We start from the raw sequence: 19,329 nt of genomic DNA on the forward strand, positions 1-19,329 counted from the left end.
GAGTCTCCTGCCTCCGCCTCCCAAGTAGCTGGGACTACAGGCGCCCGCCACAATGCCCGGCTATTTTTTGGTTGCAGCCGTCATTGTCGTTTGGCAGGTCTGGGCTGGGGATTCGAACCCGCCACCTTAGGTGTACGTGGCTGGCGCCTTAGCCAGTTGATGCCGAGCCGATCTTGCTTAGTTTTTGATAACTTAACTCCTAGCTGTATTAAAGCTTTTGTTGCTACTGTGAGCACCTATTTCCTCAGCCTTTCATTTCTTTTTTTTTTTTGGAGACAGCCTCAAGCTCTCACCCTGGGTAGAGTGCCATGGTATCACAGCTCACAACAACCTCCAACTCCTGGGCTCAAGGGATTCTCCTGCCTCTGCCTCCTAAGTAGATAAGACTATAGACATCCGCCACAATGCCCAGCTATTTTTTGGTTGTAGCTGTCATTGTTGTTTGGCGGGCCTGGGCTGGATTCGAACCTGCCAGCTCGGGTGTATGTGGCTGGTGCCTTAGCCGCTTGAGCCACAGGCGCCAAGCCAGCCTTTCATTTCTGAAATTATGAGTAAACTTACTGCCTGAAATTTCCTAAGCATTATTGAAACTTTACATTATTCTTATACATACTGTGGCTACAAATAATACTGAAGTGCTGTATATATATACATGATCCTTTTAATTTCTCTGCAGCTTTAACTAAAATGAAAATAAATTGAACTTCCTTAAAATTCTAAAACACTAGCATAAATGAAAGACTGAGAAGTTTCTTTAGGGTCCCAGAGTGAGTTAAATCCTACTTATTATTACCTAATCTAGATATTTTAAGAAATATATTAAATTCAACAATATTATTACTAAGATAGTCAACTTGCAAATGAAAAAATAATTTTTTGTGACCAGAAACTAAATACCAATCCTATTATTTAAATCAGGCATCCAAGCCTGTTGAAAATTGAATAACACTTATATGATCTTAAAATATTTTCATTGCTAAGTTATAAAAATATACAGTATTTCAAACTCAGGTGTGGTGGCCCATGCCTATAATCCTAGCACTCTGGATTGCCTGAGCTCAAGAGTCTGAGACCAGCCTGAGCAAGAGTGAGACTCCCCCCTCTAAAAAATAGCCAAGCGTGTGGCAGGTGCCTATAGCCCCAGCTACTCTGGAGGCTGAGGCAAGAGGATCAGTTAAGCCCAAGAGTTTGAGGTTACTGTGAGCTGTGATGCCACAGCACTCTATTGAGCGTGACAAAGTGAGACTCTGTTTCAAACAAAACAGTATTTCAAAGAAAGAAAACAGGGTCAGCACCTGTAGCTCAAGTGGCTAAGGTGTCAGCCACATACACCAGAAGCTGGTGGGTTCAAATCTAACCTGGGCCTGCAAAACAAAGTGACAACTACAACCAAAAAATAGCCAGGCATTGTGGCGGGTGCCTGTAGTCCCAGCTACTTGGGAGGCCAAGGTAAGAGAATCACTTAAGCTCAGGAGCTGGAGGTTGCTGTGAGCTGTGATGCCACAACACTTTACCCAGGGGGAAAGCTTGAGGCTCTGTCTCAACAAAGAAAAAAAAGAAAACAAAACAAAACCAACATATAAAGTGTGATACACAAAAAATTAAATCCATGGCTCAGAGCCCATAGCATAGTGATTATAGCACCAGCCATTTACACCGAGGGTGGTGAGTTTGAACCCTGACTAGGCCAGCTGAACAACAATGACAACTGCAATAACAAAAAAAACAAAACAGTGGTGTTGTAGTGGGGGCATGTAGTTCCAGCTACGTGGGAGGCTGAGACAAGAGGATCTTTAAGCCCCAGAGTTTGAGAGGTTGCTGTGAGCTGTGATGCCGTGGTACTCTACTGAAGGCAACACATGAGACTCTGTCTCAAAAAAAAAACAAAAAGAAAAAACTTTTTAATCCAAAATTAATCCATTTTACCAACTTTGGAATAAGAAATTGTTCCACATAAATTTAAATTTATAATTATAATTCATAAATATATTCCTACATATATAAATAATATTTTGAATACTTAAACTATATATTCTATTTAGATACAGTAAAAGCAGCTAATCATTTTCTAATAATCAAATTTTAAAACTTAGTATCTAAGAAAAATTCTAGAGATGATAATATAAAAAAAGTTATGAATTTTAGTAAAAACTAGTAGAGCACACTTAATCCTGATTCAGAATCAAAGAATAAAACACATTCTTTAAAATTATTTCCTAGCAATAAAAATAGATTTATAGGCTAAAAGAACTGACCTTTAAAAGTTCCTCTGATGTAGGACGATCTTGAGGGATTTTCTGGAGGCAAGAATCTACAAAGTTGCGAAAATAATCAGACCTATTGTAAAGGAAAGTATCAAGTGAACATATTGCTATTTCCTTTAAAAACATATTTACAAATCAAGGCACCTGCATATTGGTGGAATGGGGAATGGAAAACAGATGATTAAAAAAAGCACAGACAGGCGGCGCCTGTGGCTCAAAGGAGTAGGGCACTGGCCCCATATACTGGTTCAAACTCAGCCCCAGCCAAAAACTGCAAAAAAAAAAAAAAAAAAAGCACAGACTATATTTTCATAAGACTGTATGAAAGGCTATGTAAAGCAATCAATGATTGTTTTCCACAGCACAGAATATTTAAAAATTCTCCTGCCAAAAATTTAAATATCACAATAGATTCTACATTGAGGCAAAAGGGGAAAAACCTATCTATCTATATATATTTAGCATTTATATCCCAGATAACATTCTTTTCCATTTTTTTCCCTCCCTTTTTTCTATACCACCTCTCTTTCTTATTTTGTCCTTCCATGGATCATTTTCTAGGCATGTTTCAGAACATCACTCTATCTTTTTGGAGAGATCATCTTTGTACCTGAATATGTGATGCCCCAGAGAAAATATATAAGACTTCCATTAAACCTAAAAAACAAGTTAAGATTATTTTAAGTATCAGAAGTCTGTAACATGTTATATATTTTTACTGACAAGAGTTCAGTGAGGCAGTAAATACTCTATTGATGTTTGCTTTTGATATTCAAATAAGATTTTAAGTTCCTTATGGGCAAAAAATTCTTTTATAAATCCCCACAGTCTCAAACACAGTTTAAGACAGTCTGTGCTAAATATGTTTATTATTATATTTATACATAACATGCTACAGTTTAAATGTTTTTGTCTTCTCCAAAACTCATGCTGAAATTTAATCCCCAACAGTACTGGAAGGTGGAGCCTAGTGGGAAATTAAGTTATGAGAGCTCTGCTCTCATGAATAGAAAGGGGCTTCTGGGAGTGAGTTCACTCTCTCCTGTTCTTCTGCCACGTGAGGACACATTGCTCTTCCCCTCCAAAGGATACAATTCAAAGAACCACTTGGAAGCGGAGAGATCAGGCCCTAACCTGTTGGTGCCTTGATCTTTGACTTCCCAGTTTTCAGAATTGTGAGAAATAAATTTCTTTTCTTTATAAACTAATCAGTCTCAGGTATTCTGTTAGAGCAGCAAAAAAACCCCCAAAACAAAAAACTAAATCATAGGGCAGTGCCTGTGGCTCAGTGGGTAGGGCGCCGGCCCCATATATGGAGGGTGGCAGGTTCAAACCCAGTCCCAGCCAAACTGCAACAAAAAAAATAGCCGGGCGTTGTGGCGCATGCCTGTAGTCCCAGCTACTCGGGAGGCTGAGGCAAGAGAATCACCTAAGCCCAGGAGTTGGAGGTTGCTGTGAGCTGTGTGCTGCCACGGCACTCTACCAAGGGCAAGAAAGTGAGATTCTGTCTCTAAAAAAAAAAAACTAAAACATACCATAACACTAAACTCTGCCAAAAAATTCCTTCTACATAAGTAACAAAAATTTATGAATGTGTCTTAATTGTATAATCTTTTAAAAATTAAACACATAATTTACACATGCATGTATAAGTATTTATTAAATATGTGGATATTCCCCTAGAATTTTCTTTTCCTTTTTTTTTTTTTGAGACAGAATCTCACTATGTCACTCTGGGTAGAGTGACACGGCATCATAGCTCATAGCAAATCTCAAACTCCTGAGTTCAGGCAATTAATTCTCTTGCCTCAGCTTCCCAAGAGCTTAGACTGCAAGTGCCCACCATAACATCTGGCTAGTTTTTCTATTTTTAGTAGAGATAGAGGTCTAATTCTTGCTCAGGCAGGTCTCAAAACTCCTAGGCTCAAGCAATACACCTGCTTAGGCCTCCCAGAGTGCTAGGATTACAGGAGTGAAACACCGTGACTGGTCTCCCCTAAAATTTTTCAAATGCTAGGTCCACCCAAGAAATTTTCTACCAGTAATAAAAGTCCTACTTTTCTAAAATTGTCAATCTGTTCTCCATAAACATATTTACATAAATGAACTTAATTTCATCAAATAAAGTACTAGAAGGAACATCAGAGAAATATGAATAACAGCTGGGCGCCTGTAGCTCCCTGGTTAGGATGCCAGCCACACGCTCCAGGGCCAGTGGGTTCAAATCCTTGCCCAGGGCCTGGTAAAAAAAACAAACAAAAAAAACCCTGGGCGCCATGATGGGCACCTGCACACCTGTAATCTCAGCTATTAGGGAGGCTGAGGCAAGAGAACTGCTTGTGCCCAGGAGTTTGAGGTTGCTATGAGCTATGCCACCACGGCCCTCTACCGATGGTTACAAAGTAAGACTCTGTCTCAACTAAAAAAAAAAAAAGAAAGAAAGAAATATGAATAACAAGTGACATAATTAGAATGATCTCAAAGTTTTTTTGTTTTTTGTTTTTTTTTTTTGGAGACAGAGCCTCAAGCTATCCCCCTGGGTAGACTGCCATGGCATCACGCTCACAGCAACCTCCAACTCCTTCCTGGGCTCAAGCGAGTCTCCTGCCTCCGCCTCCCAAGTAGCTGGGACTAGAGGCACCCGCCACAACGCCTGGCCATTTTTTGGTTGCAGCCATCATTGTTGTTTGGCGGGCCGGGCTGGGGATTCGAACCCGCCACCTTAGGTGTATGTGGCTGGCGCCTTAGCCACTTGAGCCACAGGCACCGAGCCTCAAAGGTTTAAAATATCTGGTAATTTCAATAAAGTCAAATTATTTTTTCTGTATTTTATGCCATACAAATTATAAACCATTTCCCAATCAAATTCACTATACACTGGGATAATCTTATATTTTTACTATAAAATAATGCTTAAAATGCTATTTGTTATATAGTCTTAAATACTAAAGAAATTATAAATTTCTGTAAAAAAAACAAATACTTTCTGCATGCACATGAAACCTTGCTTTCCTGAACTGAGTTTTATATAGATGCTATGAAATGGAGACAGGATAAAGGATAAGTATTTTAAAAGGGAAAATAAACCTATTTTAATATCTCTTTAAGTCATGCATTTTACCTAACTGAAATTCATTTTGAAAACAGATTATGAAAAAGCATTTCATTTATACAATGCTAAGCAATACATCTCTTAGTAATACTCACCATTCATTAGACTGTAGTGTAGGGGATTCATTTTGGGCTATGTGATATAAGGCACTCATTGCATTCATATTAAATAAAGGAGGCTTCCTTTCCGCTGTCAAAGAAAGGAAATTTCCTTTTAAAATATATGCCTATATAAAAGGGTACTCAAGCAGTACCCATTCTTTTAAAATACTTTTAAAAACAATCTTAAAGTTACCCCCCAAAAGCAAGTAGAATTCAAATGACATGTTCAAGTGAGTCAACTGAGAATAAATTGCTAACATGATGCCTGATCATTCCTAAATATTTGAGCATATGCTTCTTATAAACAAGAACATGTTCCTAAAGAACCATAACATCCATTAAATTGGGCTATTTATAACAATACTGATAACACGCCTATGTAAACCTCAACCTCCATTCAAAAGTTTTGTTAAATGTTCCAGTAAGTAGCAAAATTGAGCATTCATCATTTGCATCCTTCCAGAAATTTGTTCATTTTATCCCAGGTGTCAAATTGAAGGATATAAAATCGTTCATATGTCACCATTACCCTTACAATATCTGTGAAATCTGTAGTGATTATCACCTCTTTTTTTGACATTCAACATCTCTATTTGTTTTCCTGATCAATCTTGCTACAATCTTATTGATCTTCTCAAAGTACTGGTTTTTGGTTTTACTGATTTTCTCTGTTTTTCTGTTTTCTATTCAAGTGATTCCTGCTTTGAATTTATTATTTCCTTTCTTCTGCATATTGTGGGTTCAATCTGTTCCTTTCCCAGTTTCTTAAGATGAAGACTTAAAATCATGACCTTGAAAATTTTAAATTATAGTTCCATATCTGTAGGCTCTGCATACACAAACTGAAACCAACCAACTGAAATATTTCAACTGAGGATCGAAAAATGTTTGGTAAAAAAAAAAAGAATAATACAAGTTTGATAACAATACAGTATAACTATGTAGCATTTATATCATATTAGGTATTATAGTAACCTAGAGATGATTTAAAACTATTTGAGAGGATATACATAGGTTATATGCAAATGCTTTGCCATTTTATACAATGGATATGAACATGTATCTGTAAGATACTGGCATCTACAGAGGTCCTGGAAATAATCCCCTGCAGATTCTGAGATATGCAGGACGCCTGAATACCCTTGAGTTTGGGTTTCTCTGATATTTTCTTTCTTTCTTTTTTTCTTATTTTTGAGACAGAGTCTCACTATGTTACCCCAGGTAGAGTACCATAGCATCACAGCTCACAGCAACCTCCCACTCTTGGGCTTATGCTATTCTCTTGCCTCAGGCTCCCAAGTAGCTGGGACTACCACAATGCCCAGCTATTTCTGGTTGCAGTTGTCACTGTTGTTTGGCAGGCCCAGGCTGGATTCAAACCCGCCAGCTCTAGTGTGTGGCTGGCGTCTGATATTTTCTATTACTACATTTGGACTGTACACTTTTGGCAGGAATATCACAGAAATAACACTATATTTTGCTCACTATATCCCATAAGGTGGCACATGATTTTGAGTGGTCCTATTACTGACAATCACTATGACCACCTAATTAAGGCCCGTGTCTACCAGGATTCTTGATGATAAAGTTTATCTTTTCTCCTTTGTAATTATGTAGGATATGTATGTATGTATGTATTTATTGATTTTGGTAACAGAGTCTCACTCTCGCCCTGGGGTTGAGTGTCATGGCGTCGTTGCTCACAGTAACCTCAAACTTTTTTTTTTTTTTTGAGACAGAGCCTCAAACTGTCACCCTAGGTAGAGCCTTGGCATTACAGCACACAGCAACATCCAACTCCTGGGCTCAAGCCAGTCTCTTGCCTCTGCCTCCCAAGTAGCTGGGACTACAGGCTCCCGCCACAATGAATGCCTGGCTAATTTTTGTCTGCAGCCATCATTGTTGTTTGGCAGGCCCAGGCTGGATTCGTATCCACCAGCTCAGGTCTATGTGGCTGGCGCCTTAGCCACTTGAGCCACAGATGATGAGCCGCAACCTCAAATTCTTGAGCTCAAGTGATCTTTATGCCTCAGCCTCCCAAGTAGCTGGGACTACAGGTGCTGCCACAACACCTAGCTCGTTTTTCTATTTTTAGTAGAGACAGGGCCTCACTTTGCTCAGGCTGGTCTCAAACTCCTAAGCTCATACGATCCACCGCTTCACAGAGTACTAGGATTAAGGCATAAGTCACTAAGCCTGGCTAGAAAAGGTACTTTGAATCTATAAAAATATCCAATTTCTCATAAAATCTTCATTTTATTCTTTTATCTATTTATTACATGGATTTATAGATTTATAGTCAATACATTTTATTTATTATTTAGAGTCTTACTCTGTCACCTGGAATACAATGCAGTAGCATTATCATACATATTCAACAAATTTTTATCTATCTTTATCTATCTATATAGAGTCATTCTGTCACCAAGGCAGAGCAGTGGCAGTGGCACTATCATACCTCAATGCAACCTCAAACTCCTGGGCATAAGTGATTATTCAGCTTCAACCTCTGAAGTAGCAGGGACTATAGGTGTACACTACCATGCCTGGCTAATTTTTCTATTTTATTTTTTTTTTTTGAGACAGAGCCTCAAGCTTTTCCCCTGGGTAGAGTGCTGTGGCATCCCAGCTCACAGCAACCTCCAACTCCTGGGCTCAAGCGACCACAGGCACCCGCCACAACGCCTGGCTATTTTTTGGTTGCAGCCGTCATTGTTGTTTTGGCAGGCCCAGGCTGGATTCAAACCCGCCACCTTAGGTGTATATGGCGGGTGCCTTAGCCACTTGAGCCACAGGCGCCAAGCCAATTTTTCTATTTTTTGTAGAGATGGAATATCACTCTTGCTTGAGCTGGTCTAGAACTCTTAGCCTCAAGCAATCCTTTCAACTCGGCCTCCTAGTCTTAGGAATTCTTATTACTTATTTTGATGTTCAAAAATTGTCTCATATCTAAAGGCATGTTCTAGTTCAACATATTGATAGTATGACATTAAAATTACTAAAGGGTGGGTGGGCGCCTGTGGCTCAGTGGGTAGGGTGCCGGCCCCTATATACTGAGGGTGGCAGGTTCAAACCTGGCCCTGGCCAAACTGCAATAAAAAAAATAGCTGGGCATTGGGGTGGGCACCTGTCGTCCCAGCTACTCGGGAGGCTGAGGCAAGAGAATTGCCTAAGCCCAGGAGTTGAAGGTTGCTGTGAGCTGTGACACCACAGCACTCTAATGAGGGCGCTAAAGTGAGACTCTGTCTCTTAAAAAAAAAATACTAAAGGGTGAAGCAGTACCTGTAGTTGTGTGGGTAGGGCACTGGCCACATATACTGAGGCTGGTGGGTGGGTTCAAACTCGACCTGGGCCAACTAAACAACAATGACAACTGCAACAACAACAACAAAAAAAAAAGCTGGGCATTGTGGTGGGCACTTGTGGTCCCAGCTACTAGGGAGGCTGAGGCAAGAGAATTGCTTAAGCCCAATAGTTGAGGTTGCTGTGAGTTGTGACACCACAGCACTCTACTGATGGTGACATAGTGAGACTCTGTCTCAAAAAAAAAAAAGGAATTACTCCAACTTCTTTTGGCTAGGTGCCCAAAGCACAGTGGTTATGGCGCTAGCCATATACACCAAGGCTGCTGGGTACAAACCCAGCCTGGGCCAGCTAAGGCAACAATGACAACAGCAACAAAAAATAGCCAGGTGTTGTGGCATGCACCTGTAGTCTGAGATACTTGGGAAGGTGAGGCAAGAGAATCACTTAAGCCCAGGAGTTGGAGGTTGCTGTAAGCTATGATGCTACGGCACTCTACCCAGGGTAACAGCTTCTCAAAAAAAAAGAAAAAAGTACTAAAGGGTGAAAAGGGTGTTCATACCGTCAGGTAAAATGGAATGAGGATTCAGAATTTGAGCAGATAAAGAAGAGTATATGTTAGTGGAGAGTGTGGTCAAAAAGATAGGAGATTGGTTACATACAGGAGAAATGGTTTTTTTGTTTTGTTTTGAGACAATCTCACTCTGGTATCCAAGCTAGAGTGCCCTGGCATAATCATAGCTCACTGAAACCTCAAACTCTTGCATTCAAGCAATCCTCCTGCCTCAGCTTCCCCAGTAGCTGAGACTACAGGTGCCCAACACAATGCCTGGCTAATTTTTTCTACTTTTAGTAGAGACAGGGTCTCCCAGTCTTGCTTAGGCTCAGGCTAGTCAGAACTCCTGAGCTCAAGGGATTCTCCCACTTTAACCTCCCAGAATGCTAGGATTATAGGCATGACCTGCTGTACCTGGCTGCAGGAGGAATTTATCAAGTAAATTTATCTCTTCCTCAGCAGAGTGCCCTAGTGTCACAGTTCACAGCAACCTCAAACTTTTGGGCTTACGCTATTCTCTTGACTCAGTCTCCCAAGTAGCTGGGACTACAGGTGCCTGCCACAATGCCTGGCTATTTTTGGTTGTAGTTGTCATTGTTATTTGGCTGGCGTGGGCTGGATTCGAACCTGCCAGCTCTAGTCTATGTGGCTGGCGCCCTAGCTGCTGAGCTACAGGTGCCAAGCCCAAATAAGAAAATTTATCCAGGATGAGAACGGGTTTTCTCATTATCAGAGACGGGCTTTACAAATATGGAAAGGAAGAAAGCTAGAATAAATACTATGGTGTTGGATTGGAATTTAAGATATTGCAGTGAACTCAATTATTTTCAATAAATATACACGTATATCTGCGTATAATTATGTAAGTGTATATATATCCTACCTCTGTTCACTGAGAAGGTCTGGGAGCAGTGACATCCCAGTAGCACTAAGCATACTTATTGCTATAGCTCTCTGGAGAAGTGGTTGATCCAGTGTCTGGGGTAGGTAAAGTACAAGATGAGCCGAAGACATCTCAGTGTACCAGAAAACAAGAAATTGACCAAAGAATAATGGAGCCATCCATGTTCAAAAGAGAGACCAGCTATGTTGCCAGTCTGGTCTTAAACTCCTGGCCTTAAGTGATCTTCTCACATTAGTTTCCCCAAGTTTTGGGATTATAGACATGAGCCACCATGCCTGCCTATGGACAAAGGTTTTTGTTTCTTTTTTACAATGGGGTGTTATTTTTATTTGAGGAATAAATATCCTCTATAAGTTAGGTTTACTTATATCATTTCTAACTTTAGGATGTACTAATAAGACAAACTCTATAGTACCTGAGACTACATCATGCACAAATGGGATTAAAATGATTAACATTTATCAGTAAGTACTTTGTGCCAAAGTTACTTTCTAAGCAGTTTATATATATATATATATATATACACACACACACACACACACACACACAGACATATATCAATTAAACCTCACAAAAACTCTATGAGGTATAATAAAGGTGCTCAAAATTACCCTAGTAAATGGCAACATTAGCAATGATAAAATCAAAAGAAAAAAGTATATAGAGTTAGATTGGTCCTATATTAAGAAGAGTCAATTTAAATAGTATCAGAAGAATTTTGTTGAAAAATTGGTTTGGCACCGCAGTGCAGTGGTTACAGTGCCAGCCACTGGCTGGTGGGTTTGAATCCAGCCTGGGCCAGCTAAACAACGACAACTGCGACCAAAAACTAGCTAGGTGTTGTGGCAGCACCTGTTGTCCCAACTACTTGGGAGGCTGAGGCAAGAGAATCACTTTAGCCCAAGAGTTTGAAGTTGCTGTGAGCTGTGATGCCATAGTACTCTACTGTGAGGGTGACATAGTGAGACTGTCTCAAAAAAAACAAACAAAAAAAACAAATTAAAAAAAAAAATGTACCTAAAACAGTTCCATTTAGAGAGTAGAAATACAGGTAATTTATGTTATTTTCACTCTTTTTTTGTATTTCTCTAATATTATACCTTGAACATATGTTTATATAATTTAAACAAGGTAGATTGTATGCTTATAAAGATAATTATACAATAATGCATACAGTTTAGAAAACTACAAATGTGGCTCGGTGCCTGTGGCTCAAGTGGCTAAGGCACCAGCCACATACACCTAAGGTGGCGGGTTTGAATCCAGCCCGGGCCCACCAAACAACAATGACGGGTGTAACCAAAAAATAGCTGGGCATTGTGGTTGGGCACCTGTGGTCCCAGCTACTTGGGAGGCTGAGGCAAGAGAATCGCTTAAGCCCAGGAGTTGGAGGTTGCTGTGAGCTGTGATGCCACAGCACTCTACCCAAGGGGATAGCTTGAGGCTCTGTCTCAAAAAGAGAAAACTACAAAAGAAGGATTTTTTTTTTTTGGTTAAATTAACTGTAAACAAACATAAAATCTACCCATGAAAAATTCTGAACTTTTTAAGATTTCTTGATTATAAAACATATCAAATAATTTCAACCTCTGTGATACCAAAGTATGAAAGTCATATTTTTACAGTAGTATATATATCAAAACCAAGAATAGTATAATTGAATTGTTTCTTCTCTTACCTACAAGAAAACAGTATGCTTTACTTCATTTTCCTTAACTATTCCAAAGCAGAACGCATATTATGATAGACATATATTCCAAGACTGAATCTAATTTGCCTTGAAAATCATGCTTCTAGAACTGTTATCTTACTGGACAGCCACTTGCCACATGTGACTATTTAAATGAAAACTTATTTAAAAAAAAGGAAATTAGGCAGCATCTGTGGCTCAGTGGGAAGGGTGCTGGCCCAATATAGAGGGTGGCGGGTTCAAATCCAGCCCCAGCCAAACTGCAACAAAAAAAATAGCCAGGCATTGTGGAGGCGCCTGTAGTCCCAGCTACTCAGGAGGCCGAGGCAAGAGAATCGCCTAAGCCCAGAAGTTGGAGGTTGCTATGAGCTATGTGATGCCACAGCACTCTAACAAGTGAGACTCTGTCTCTACAAAAAAAAAAAAAAAATTCAATTCCTCAGTTGCAGTAGTCACATTTCAAACGCTGAAAAGCCACACAGATTAATTTTATTGTAAAAAGATATTGCCAATATCTTTCTGTGGCACCATACTCAGAGTTAAAATATAGTTCCTAACTTAGCAATTCACTTAATTTAATTTTTTTTTTTTTTTTGTAGTTTTTGGCCAGGGCTGAGTGTGAACCCGCTACCTCTGTCTGGCATATGGGGGCTGCACCCTACCCTTTGGAGCCACAGGCGCCGCCCAATTTAAAATATTTTTAAGTAGAATTTTTTAAAGTTATTAGCTCTAAGAAATTCTTTAAAATGTATCACCCTTGTAAAATCATCTAAAGATAATCACATCTCCAAAAGTTTCTTTGTACTGACTATAACATCTCCAGGTGGGCACAGTGGCTCACACCTGTAATCCCAAAACTTTAGTAGGAGCCTGAGAAAGGACCACTTGAGGCCAGAAGTTTGAGACCAGCTTAAGCAACATAGTGAGATCCTTTCTCTACAAAAATTTAAAAGAGTAGCCAGTCAGGCATAGTGGGATACATGTACTTTCTGATACTTAGAAGTGTTTTAAGCCCAGGAGTTTAAGGCCACACTGAGCCATGATTGGGCCACTGAGCTCCAGCCTGGGCAACAGAGCAAGACCTTGCCTCAAAAAAAGGGGGTTAAAAAAATGAAACCTTCCCATTGTGAAAGAACTCTATTTCTCTATTTTATGAACCAGAATAAAAATAAACTATAGATAGTCCAGAAAATAAGAAGCTATTTCATAGAAATCACACAATTTAGACAGATTTTGCTCAAAGCAATATAATTAACCAACACACATTTTCCAATCAAATAAATCTTAAAATATATCAATGAAACCTAACAGGACCATTAACGCAATTTCCCTATAACCAAGGGACACGTGTAGGCATTAGCCAGCATAAGTATGTATAAAGCATATTTTATATGCATGGACTATATACCAAATAGTATATTAACCATCTTTTCTACATTTATATCCATATGTCTTAAGAAATTAATTAGGATCTATAGGTAGAAAAAAAAAACCAAGGATAAAAGATTAAAGATTAGAATTTAGGACACTTAAAGGTACTTTCAAATGAAAGAACTATTGTGCAAACTTTAAATTAAGACCGAGAGATAACCAGAGAACAACATTATGATAATCTCCAAATCTATGCAGATGCTGTCAAACTTTGTTAAAACAAACAGAACGATGTAGACCTTGAAGAGAATGGTTAATATAGGAATTCCAACAAAAGCAGAAATATTTAAAATTACATGATGTGGGAGGAAAAATTCGACTGCAAGATAGAATAAGTCTGGTTATAACAGAAATTATGACATTCATCTACTTTATAACAATAAACAAGTTTTCAGCTGGCCCAGGTTGGGTTTGAACCACCAGCCTCGCTATACATGGCTGGCACCATAACCACTGTGCTACGGGCACTGAGCCTAACAATAAACAAGTTTTTACCTTTATTTTACCTCAATTTCCCTATCTCTATTAGAAAACTATTGAGAAACCCAGATGAATAATGATTAATCAAAATAACCAATGAATTTTACTTCTTTGTTGTTTTCAGTCTCTGTCTACTCTCTTTAGAATGATTCAATTAAATGCTTCCAATATTTCTCACTTTTAAATAAAGTTTAAAGGGATATTCTTGTAAGATGGAAAAAAAGAAAGACAATTAGGATGTTAGGTACAAGCTTAGGGAATCCAGAGCAAGAAGGTTACCATCATCTTCAATTATAGTGACAGTCCACCTGGATCTCAATGAGAAGGTTAATAAGTTAACATTCCACTGCTTTTAGCATAGTTCCTTTTAGGAGCAACAGAACAAAATGTGTGCACAGAATCAAACAGCTATCTATGGCTGGGTGTGGTGGCCCACCTGTGCAATCCTAGCACTCTAGAAAGCCGAAGCGGGTGGATTGCTTGAGCTCAGGAATTCAAGACCAGCCTGAGCAAGAGTGAAACCCCATCTCTACTAAAAATAGAAAAACTAGCCAGGCATGGCAGCACAGGACTGTAGTCCCAGCTATTCGGGAAACTGAAGCAAGAGGATCACTTGAACCCAAGAGTTTGAGGTTTGCTGGGAGCTACGATGCCACAGCACTCTACCCAAGGCACCAAAGTTGAGATGCTGTCTCAACAACAAAGGTAAAAAAAAAATCATTAGCTATGGAGAGTTGATTTCAATCTTTTCCCCTCACTCTAAGACTGTCACTGCCGTGATCCAATACCTATCCCATGGCCCTTCCTTGAATAAAGCCTGTTTTCTTGTCTTTATTAAAAAAAAAAAAAAGTCGCTCAAGTGGCTAAGACGCCAGCCACATACACCTAAGGTGGAGGGTTCGAATCCAGCCTGGGCCCACCAAACAACAATGACGGCTGCAACCAAAAAAAAAAAAAAAAAAAGCCAGGCGTTGTGGCAGGCGCCTGTGGTCCCAGCTACTTGGGAGGCTGAGGCAAGAGACTTGCTTGAGCCCAGGAGTTGGAGGTTGCTGTGAGCTGTGATGCCATGGCACTCTACCCAGGGGGAGAGCTTGAGGCTCCTGTCTCAAAAAAAAAAAAAAAAAGTCAAGGCTGGGCCCACTGGCTCATGCCAGTAAACCTAGTGTTCTGAAAGGCTAAGGCAGGAGGATAACTTTAGCTTAAGAGTTTGAGACCAGCCTGAGCAAGAATGAAACCCTGTCTCTATTAAAAAAAAGAAAAATTAGCCAGGCATTGTGAGTGCCTATAATCCCACCTAGGTAGGAGGCTGAAGCAGGAGGAACACTTAAACCCAGGAATTTGAGGTTGATGTGAGCTAGGCTGATAGTATGGCACTCTAGCCTGGGCAGCATGAGACTCTGTCTCACAAAAAAAAAAAGAAAGAAAGAAAGAAAGAAAGTAAAGAAAAGAAAAAAATTGTTATAGTATGGTATGCAATTTAATACCTAATTTTCATAATTATCCTAAGCAGGGGTAAATAATTCATGAATGCTTTAGACGCATTCTATAGATGGTAAATCTGGTAATCGTGGACATATTATCCAAGGTATTTAACAAATACTTAGTAATGTTAGGCACAGATATCTTAAATTTAATTAAAACCACACTGGAAAATTATTTTAGACCTAATTTAACAAAGCATATATACTATACCTAATCTATTCTATATATAAATCACCAGATAACCAAAGCGAAAACTTTAACAGGTTTATTGTTCCCCTTAGTAGAACTGACATATAAGATAAATTTGATATAGAAATTAAGGTAAAATTCTGAAAAAAACTTAATGCATAGTAATGAAGAAAAATGCTTACCTAGTTCAATACATGTTATTCCAAGAGACCATACATCCACTTTGCCATCATACTGTCCTTCATCCATGGCTAAAATTACTTCTGGAGCCATCCTAAAACATAAAATGGTCATTTAAATTAAAGCTTAAAATAGTATACTATTCTTTGAGAATGTAATGACCACCTACATGGATAACACTGGTTTAATTTCAGTCAATATCTCTGGACATAGGAATTTTTATATTGACAAATAAGTGCATTACAGGTGATAGGTAAATATTTAGCAGTACATATATAGTTTTACATTCATTCTCACCATGTGTCATGACCATGTAATAGCATCCCAAAAGCAGGAAGCCTACAATGCAGGAAGCCTACAATGCAGGATTGTATTCCGCACCTATTCAAGTTTGCAGATTATACTATTACATGTTCTTTAGGCCTGTGGTTCTCAAATATTTTGGCCTCAGGATCTCATTTCAAAAGTCTAATTTTTACTTGTAAGACTGAATTTTAATATTGTCAATAAATACTTTTAGTTGTTTTTCTCTCACCACTATACAAATACGGAAATTGTTTTTCTTGAAGTGACAAGCTCAGCTCACTTTATTTATTCAAGAAAATACCTGCTATAATAACCAAGACCGAATAACCATAGTGTCTGTGTGGAAAAAAAAAAAGGTGTTTCAGGCCAGGCACAGTGGCTCACACTTGTAAACCTAGCATTCTGGCAGGCCGAGGCATGTGATTACTTGAGCTCAGGAGTTCAAGACCAGTCTGAGCAATATTAAGACCCTGTCTCTAAAAAGTAGCTGGGCATTGCGGCAGGTGCCTGTAGTCCTAGCTGCCTGGGAGGCTGAGACAGGAGGATCACTTGAGTCTAAGAGCTTGAGGTTGCTGTGAGCTATGATGCCACAGCACTCTACTGAGGAAGAAAAGTTAAGACTGTCTTCCAAAAAAAAAAAAGAAAAAGGTGTTCCATGATAAAAGCAACTTACAACTCAACCACACAATTACCAATTTTATGGGTATCTTAGTTGTAAAATGAAATACCAATTCACAACTTCAAGCTAGAGTCTAAAAAAAAAATTTTTTTTTGAGACAGAGCCTCAAGCTGTCCCCCTGGTTAGAGTGATGTGGCATCACAGCTCACAGCAAACTCCAACCCCTGGGCTTAAGCGATTCTCTTGCCTCACCCTCCCAAGTAGCTGGGACTACAGGCGCCCATCACAAAGCTCGGCTATTTTTTGGTTGAAGTTGTCATTGTTGTTTGGCAGGCCTGGGCTAGATTTGAACCTGCCAGCTCTGGTGTATGTGGCTGGCACCTTAACTGCTTGAGCTACAGGTGCTGAGCCTAGAGTCTAAAATTCTTAATTATACTTTCCCTTGCACTTCATTTGTGTTGAGTTAAGCACAGACAGACATGGAAAATAGATGCTTCCATCTTGGAGAGGTGGCTCGCACCTATAATCCTAGCACTCTGGGAAATGGAGGTGGGAGAATTGTTTGACCTCAGGAGTTCCAGATCAGCCTGAACAAGAGCGAGACCTTGTCTCTATTAAAAATAAATTAGCTAGGGCGGTGCCTGTTGCTCAGTGGATAGGGTGCCAGCCCCATATACCGAGGGTGGCAGGTTTGAGTCCGGACCCAGCCAAATTGCTGGGAATTGTGGTGGGTGCCTATAGTCCCATCTATTTGGGAGGCTGAGGCAAGAGAATCACCTAAGCCCAAGAGCTCACAGGTTGCTGTGAGCTGTGACACTACCGAGGGCCATAAAGTGAGACTCTGTCTTGGGCAGTGCCTGTGGCTCAAAGGAGCAGGGTGCTGGCCCCATATACTGGAGGTGGTAGGTTCAAACCCAGCCCCCAGCTAAAAACAGCAAAAAAAAAAAAGTGAGAATCTGTCTCTAAAAATAATAATAATAATAATTATCATAATAAAATAAAAATAAGTTAGCTAGCCATTGTGGTAGCTGGGCATTGCAGCAGGTGCCTGTAGTCCCAGCTACTTGGGAGGCTAAGGTAGGAGGATCTCTTGAACCCAAGAGTCTGAGGTTGTGGTGAGCTAAGCTGATGCCACAGCATTCTAGAGTGAGACTCTGTCTTAAGAAAATGAAAAACTAAAATAAAACCCCCAAATCCCCAAACAAACAAAAACAAAAAAACAAAAACCAGTTGCTTCTGCTTCATTAAGGAGTAGGTACTCCTAGTGTGTGTATACACACACGGATATATATATATATATATATATAAATAAAAAGCTGTGGACATGTAATCAGTTTTTGTGTTCCAAATATAGCATATAAAAATACGTAATAAAGTAAAAATAAACCTCCAGTTGTCAATATTAGTGTTTCACCAGTATTAAAAATGTTTAAGGGCTCGGCGCCTATAGCTCAACCAGCTAAGGCGCCAGCCACATACACCTAAGGTGGCGGGTTCGAATCCCCAGCCCGGACTCGCCAAACAACAATGACGGCTGCAACCAAAAAAAAAATAGCCGGGCGCTGTGGCGGGCGCCTGTGGTCCCAGCTACTTGGGAGGCGGAGGCAGGAGACTCGCTTGAGCCCAGGAGTTGGAGGTTGCTGTGAGCCGTAATGCCACGGCACTCTACCCAGGGGGACAGCTTGAGGCTCTGTCTCAAAAAAAAAAAAAAAAAGTTTAAGTAAGTTTGGGTAATTAAGGTAAGCAAAGTTAAAGTACTAGTTTTTTTGAGTCTCACTCTGTTGCCCAGGCTAGAAAGCCATGCTGTCTGCCTTAGCTCATCACAACCTCAAACTCCTGGCTTAAGCAATCCTGACGCCTCAGCCTCCCAAGTATCTGGGACAAGAGGCACCCACCCAGCTAATTTTTTCTATTTTTAGTAAAGTTGGGGTCTCTCCCTTATTCCAACCTTCACCCTCTCTTGAGTTCAAGGGATCTTCCTACCTTGGACTTCCAGAATGCAAGGATTATAGGTGTGAGCCATCATACCTGACCACTTTCATGTTTTCATTGTAGGACTTTCTAAGGCTTTTATAACAGCTAAGATTCATCACCAATTGCTAAAGAGGGTAATCATTAAGAAGTATTATTCAGCTTGGCACTCTTAGCACAGTGGTTATGGCGCCTGCCACATACACCGAGGCTGGCAGGTTCAAACCTGGCACAGGCCAGCTAAACAACAATAACAACTGCAACAAAAAATACCCGGGTGTTGTGGTGGGTGCCTATAGTCCCACCTACTTGGGAGGCTGAGGCAAGAGAATCACTTAAGCCCAAGAGTTTGAGGTTGCTACGAGCTGTGATGCCACAGCACTCTACTGAGGGCAACATAGTGAGACTTCATCTCAAAAAAACCCCAAACAAACAAATAAACAAAATAAACTGTATTATTGGCTTAGAGAATCCTTCTTTGTGAAGGGAAACGGAATTTATATAGACCAGGGTTTTACAGCCACCAGAGCTGGTGGGTTCAAACCCAGCCCAGGACTGCCAAATGGCAATGACAACTACAATAACAAAATAGTCGGGTATTGTGGCAGGTGCCTGTAGTCCCAGCTACTTGGGAGGCTGAGGCAAGAGAATCGTTTAAGCCCAAGAAATTGAGGTTGCTGTGAGCTATGACATCACAGCACTCTACTGAGGGCAAGAGTGAGATTCTGTCTCAAAAAAAAA

The 19,329-nt window shown here is 39.9% G+C and overlaps 1 protein-coding gene across 4 annotated transcripts in view; it reads right to left on the reverse strand.

Annotated features, from left to right (window-relative positions):
* Window positions 1–19,329, reverse strand: part of TAOK1 (TAO kinase 1) — a 145,686-nt gene that overhangs the window by 40,699 nt on the left and 85,658 nt on the right. For 3 of the 4 annotated variants that reach the window (XM_023517509.1, XM_003797126.3, XM_023517510.1), the window contains 3 exons: window positions 15,695–15,786; window positions 5,472–5,565; window positions 2,256–2,337 (listed from right to left, as the gene is read on the reverse strand). In XM_023517509.1, the coding sequence (XP_023373277.1) occupies window positions 2,256–2,337; window positions 5,472–5,565; window positions 15,695–15,786 (268 nt within the window). Of the gene's footprint in view, window positions 1–2,255; window positions 2,338–5,471; window positions 5,566–15,694; window positions 15,787–19,329 lie in introns of those variants that run through there. The other variant, XM_023517511.1, reaches the window with a different exon arrangement.

The sequence above is a fragment of the Otolemur garnettii genome, unplaced genomic scaffold, assembly GCF_000181295.1.
Source record: "Otolemur garnettii isolate 467f Iridium unplaced genomic scaffold, OtoGar3 scaffold00112, whole genome shotgun sequence".
Taxonomy (NCBI): domain Eukaryota; kingdom Metazoa; phylum Chordata; class Mammalia; order Primates; family Galagidae; genus Otolemur; species Otolemur garnettii.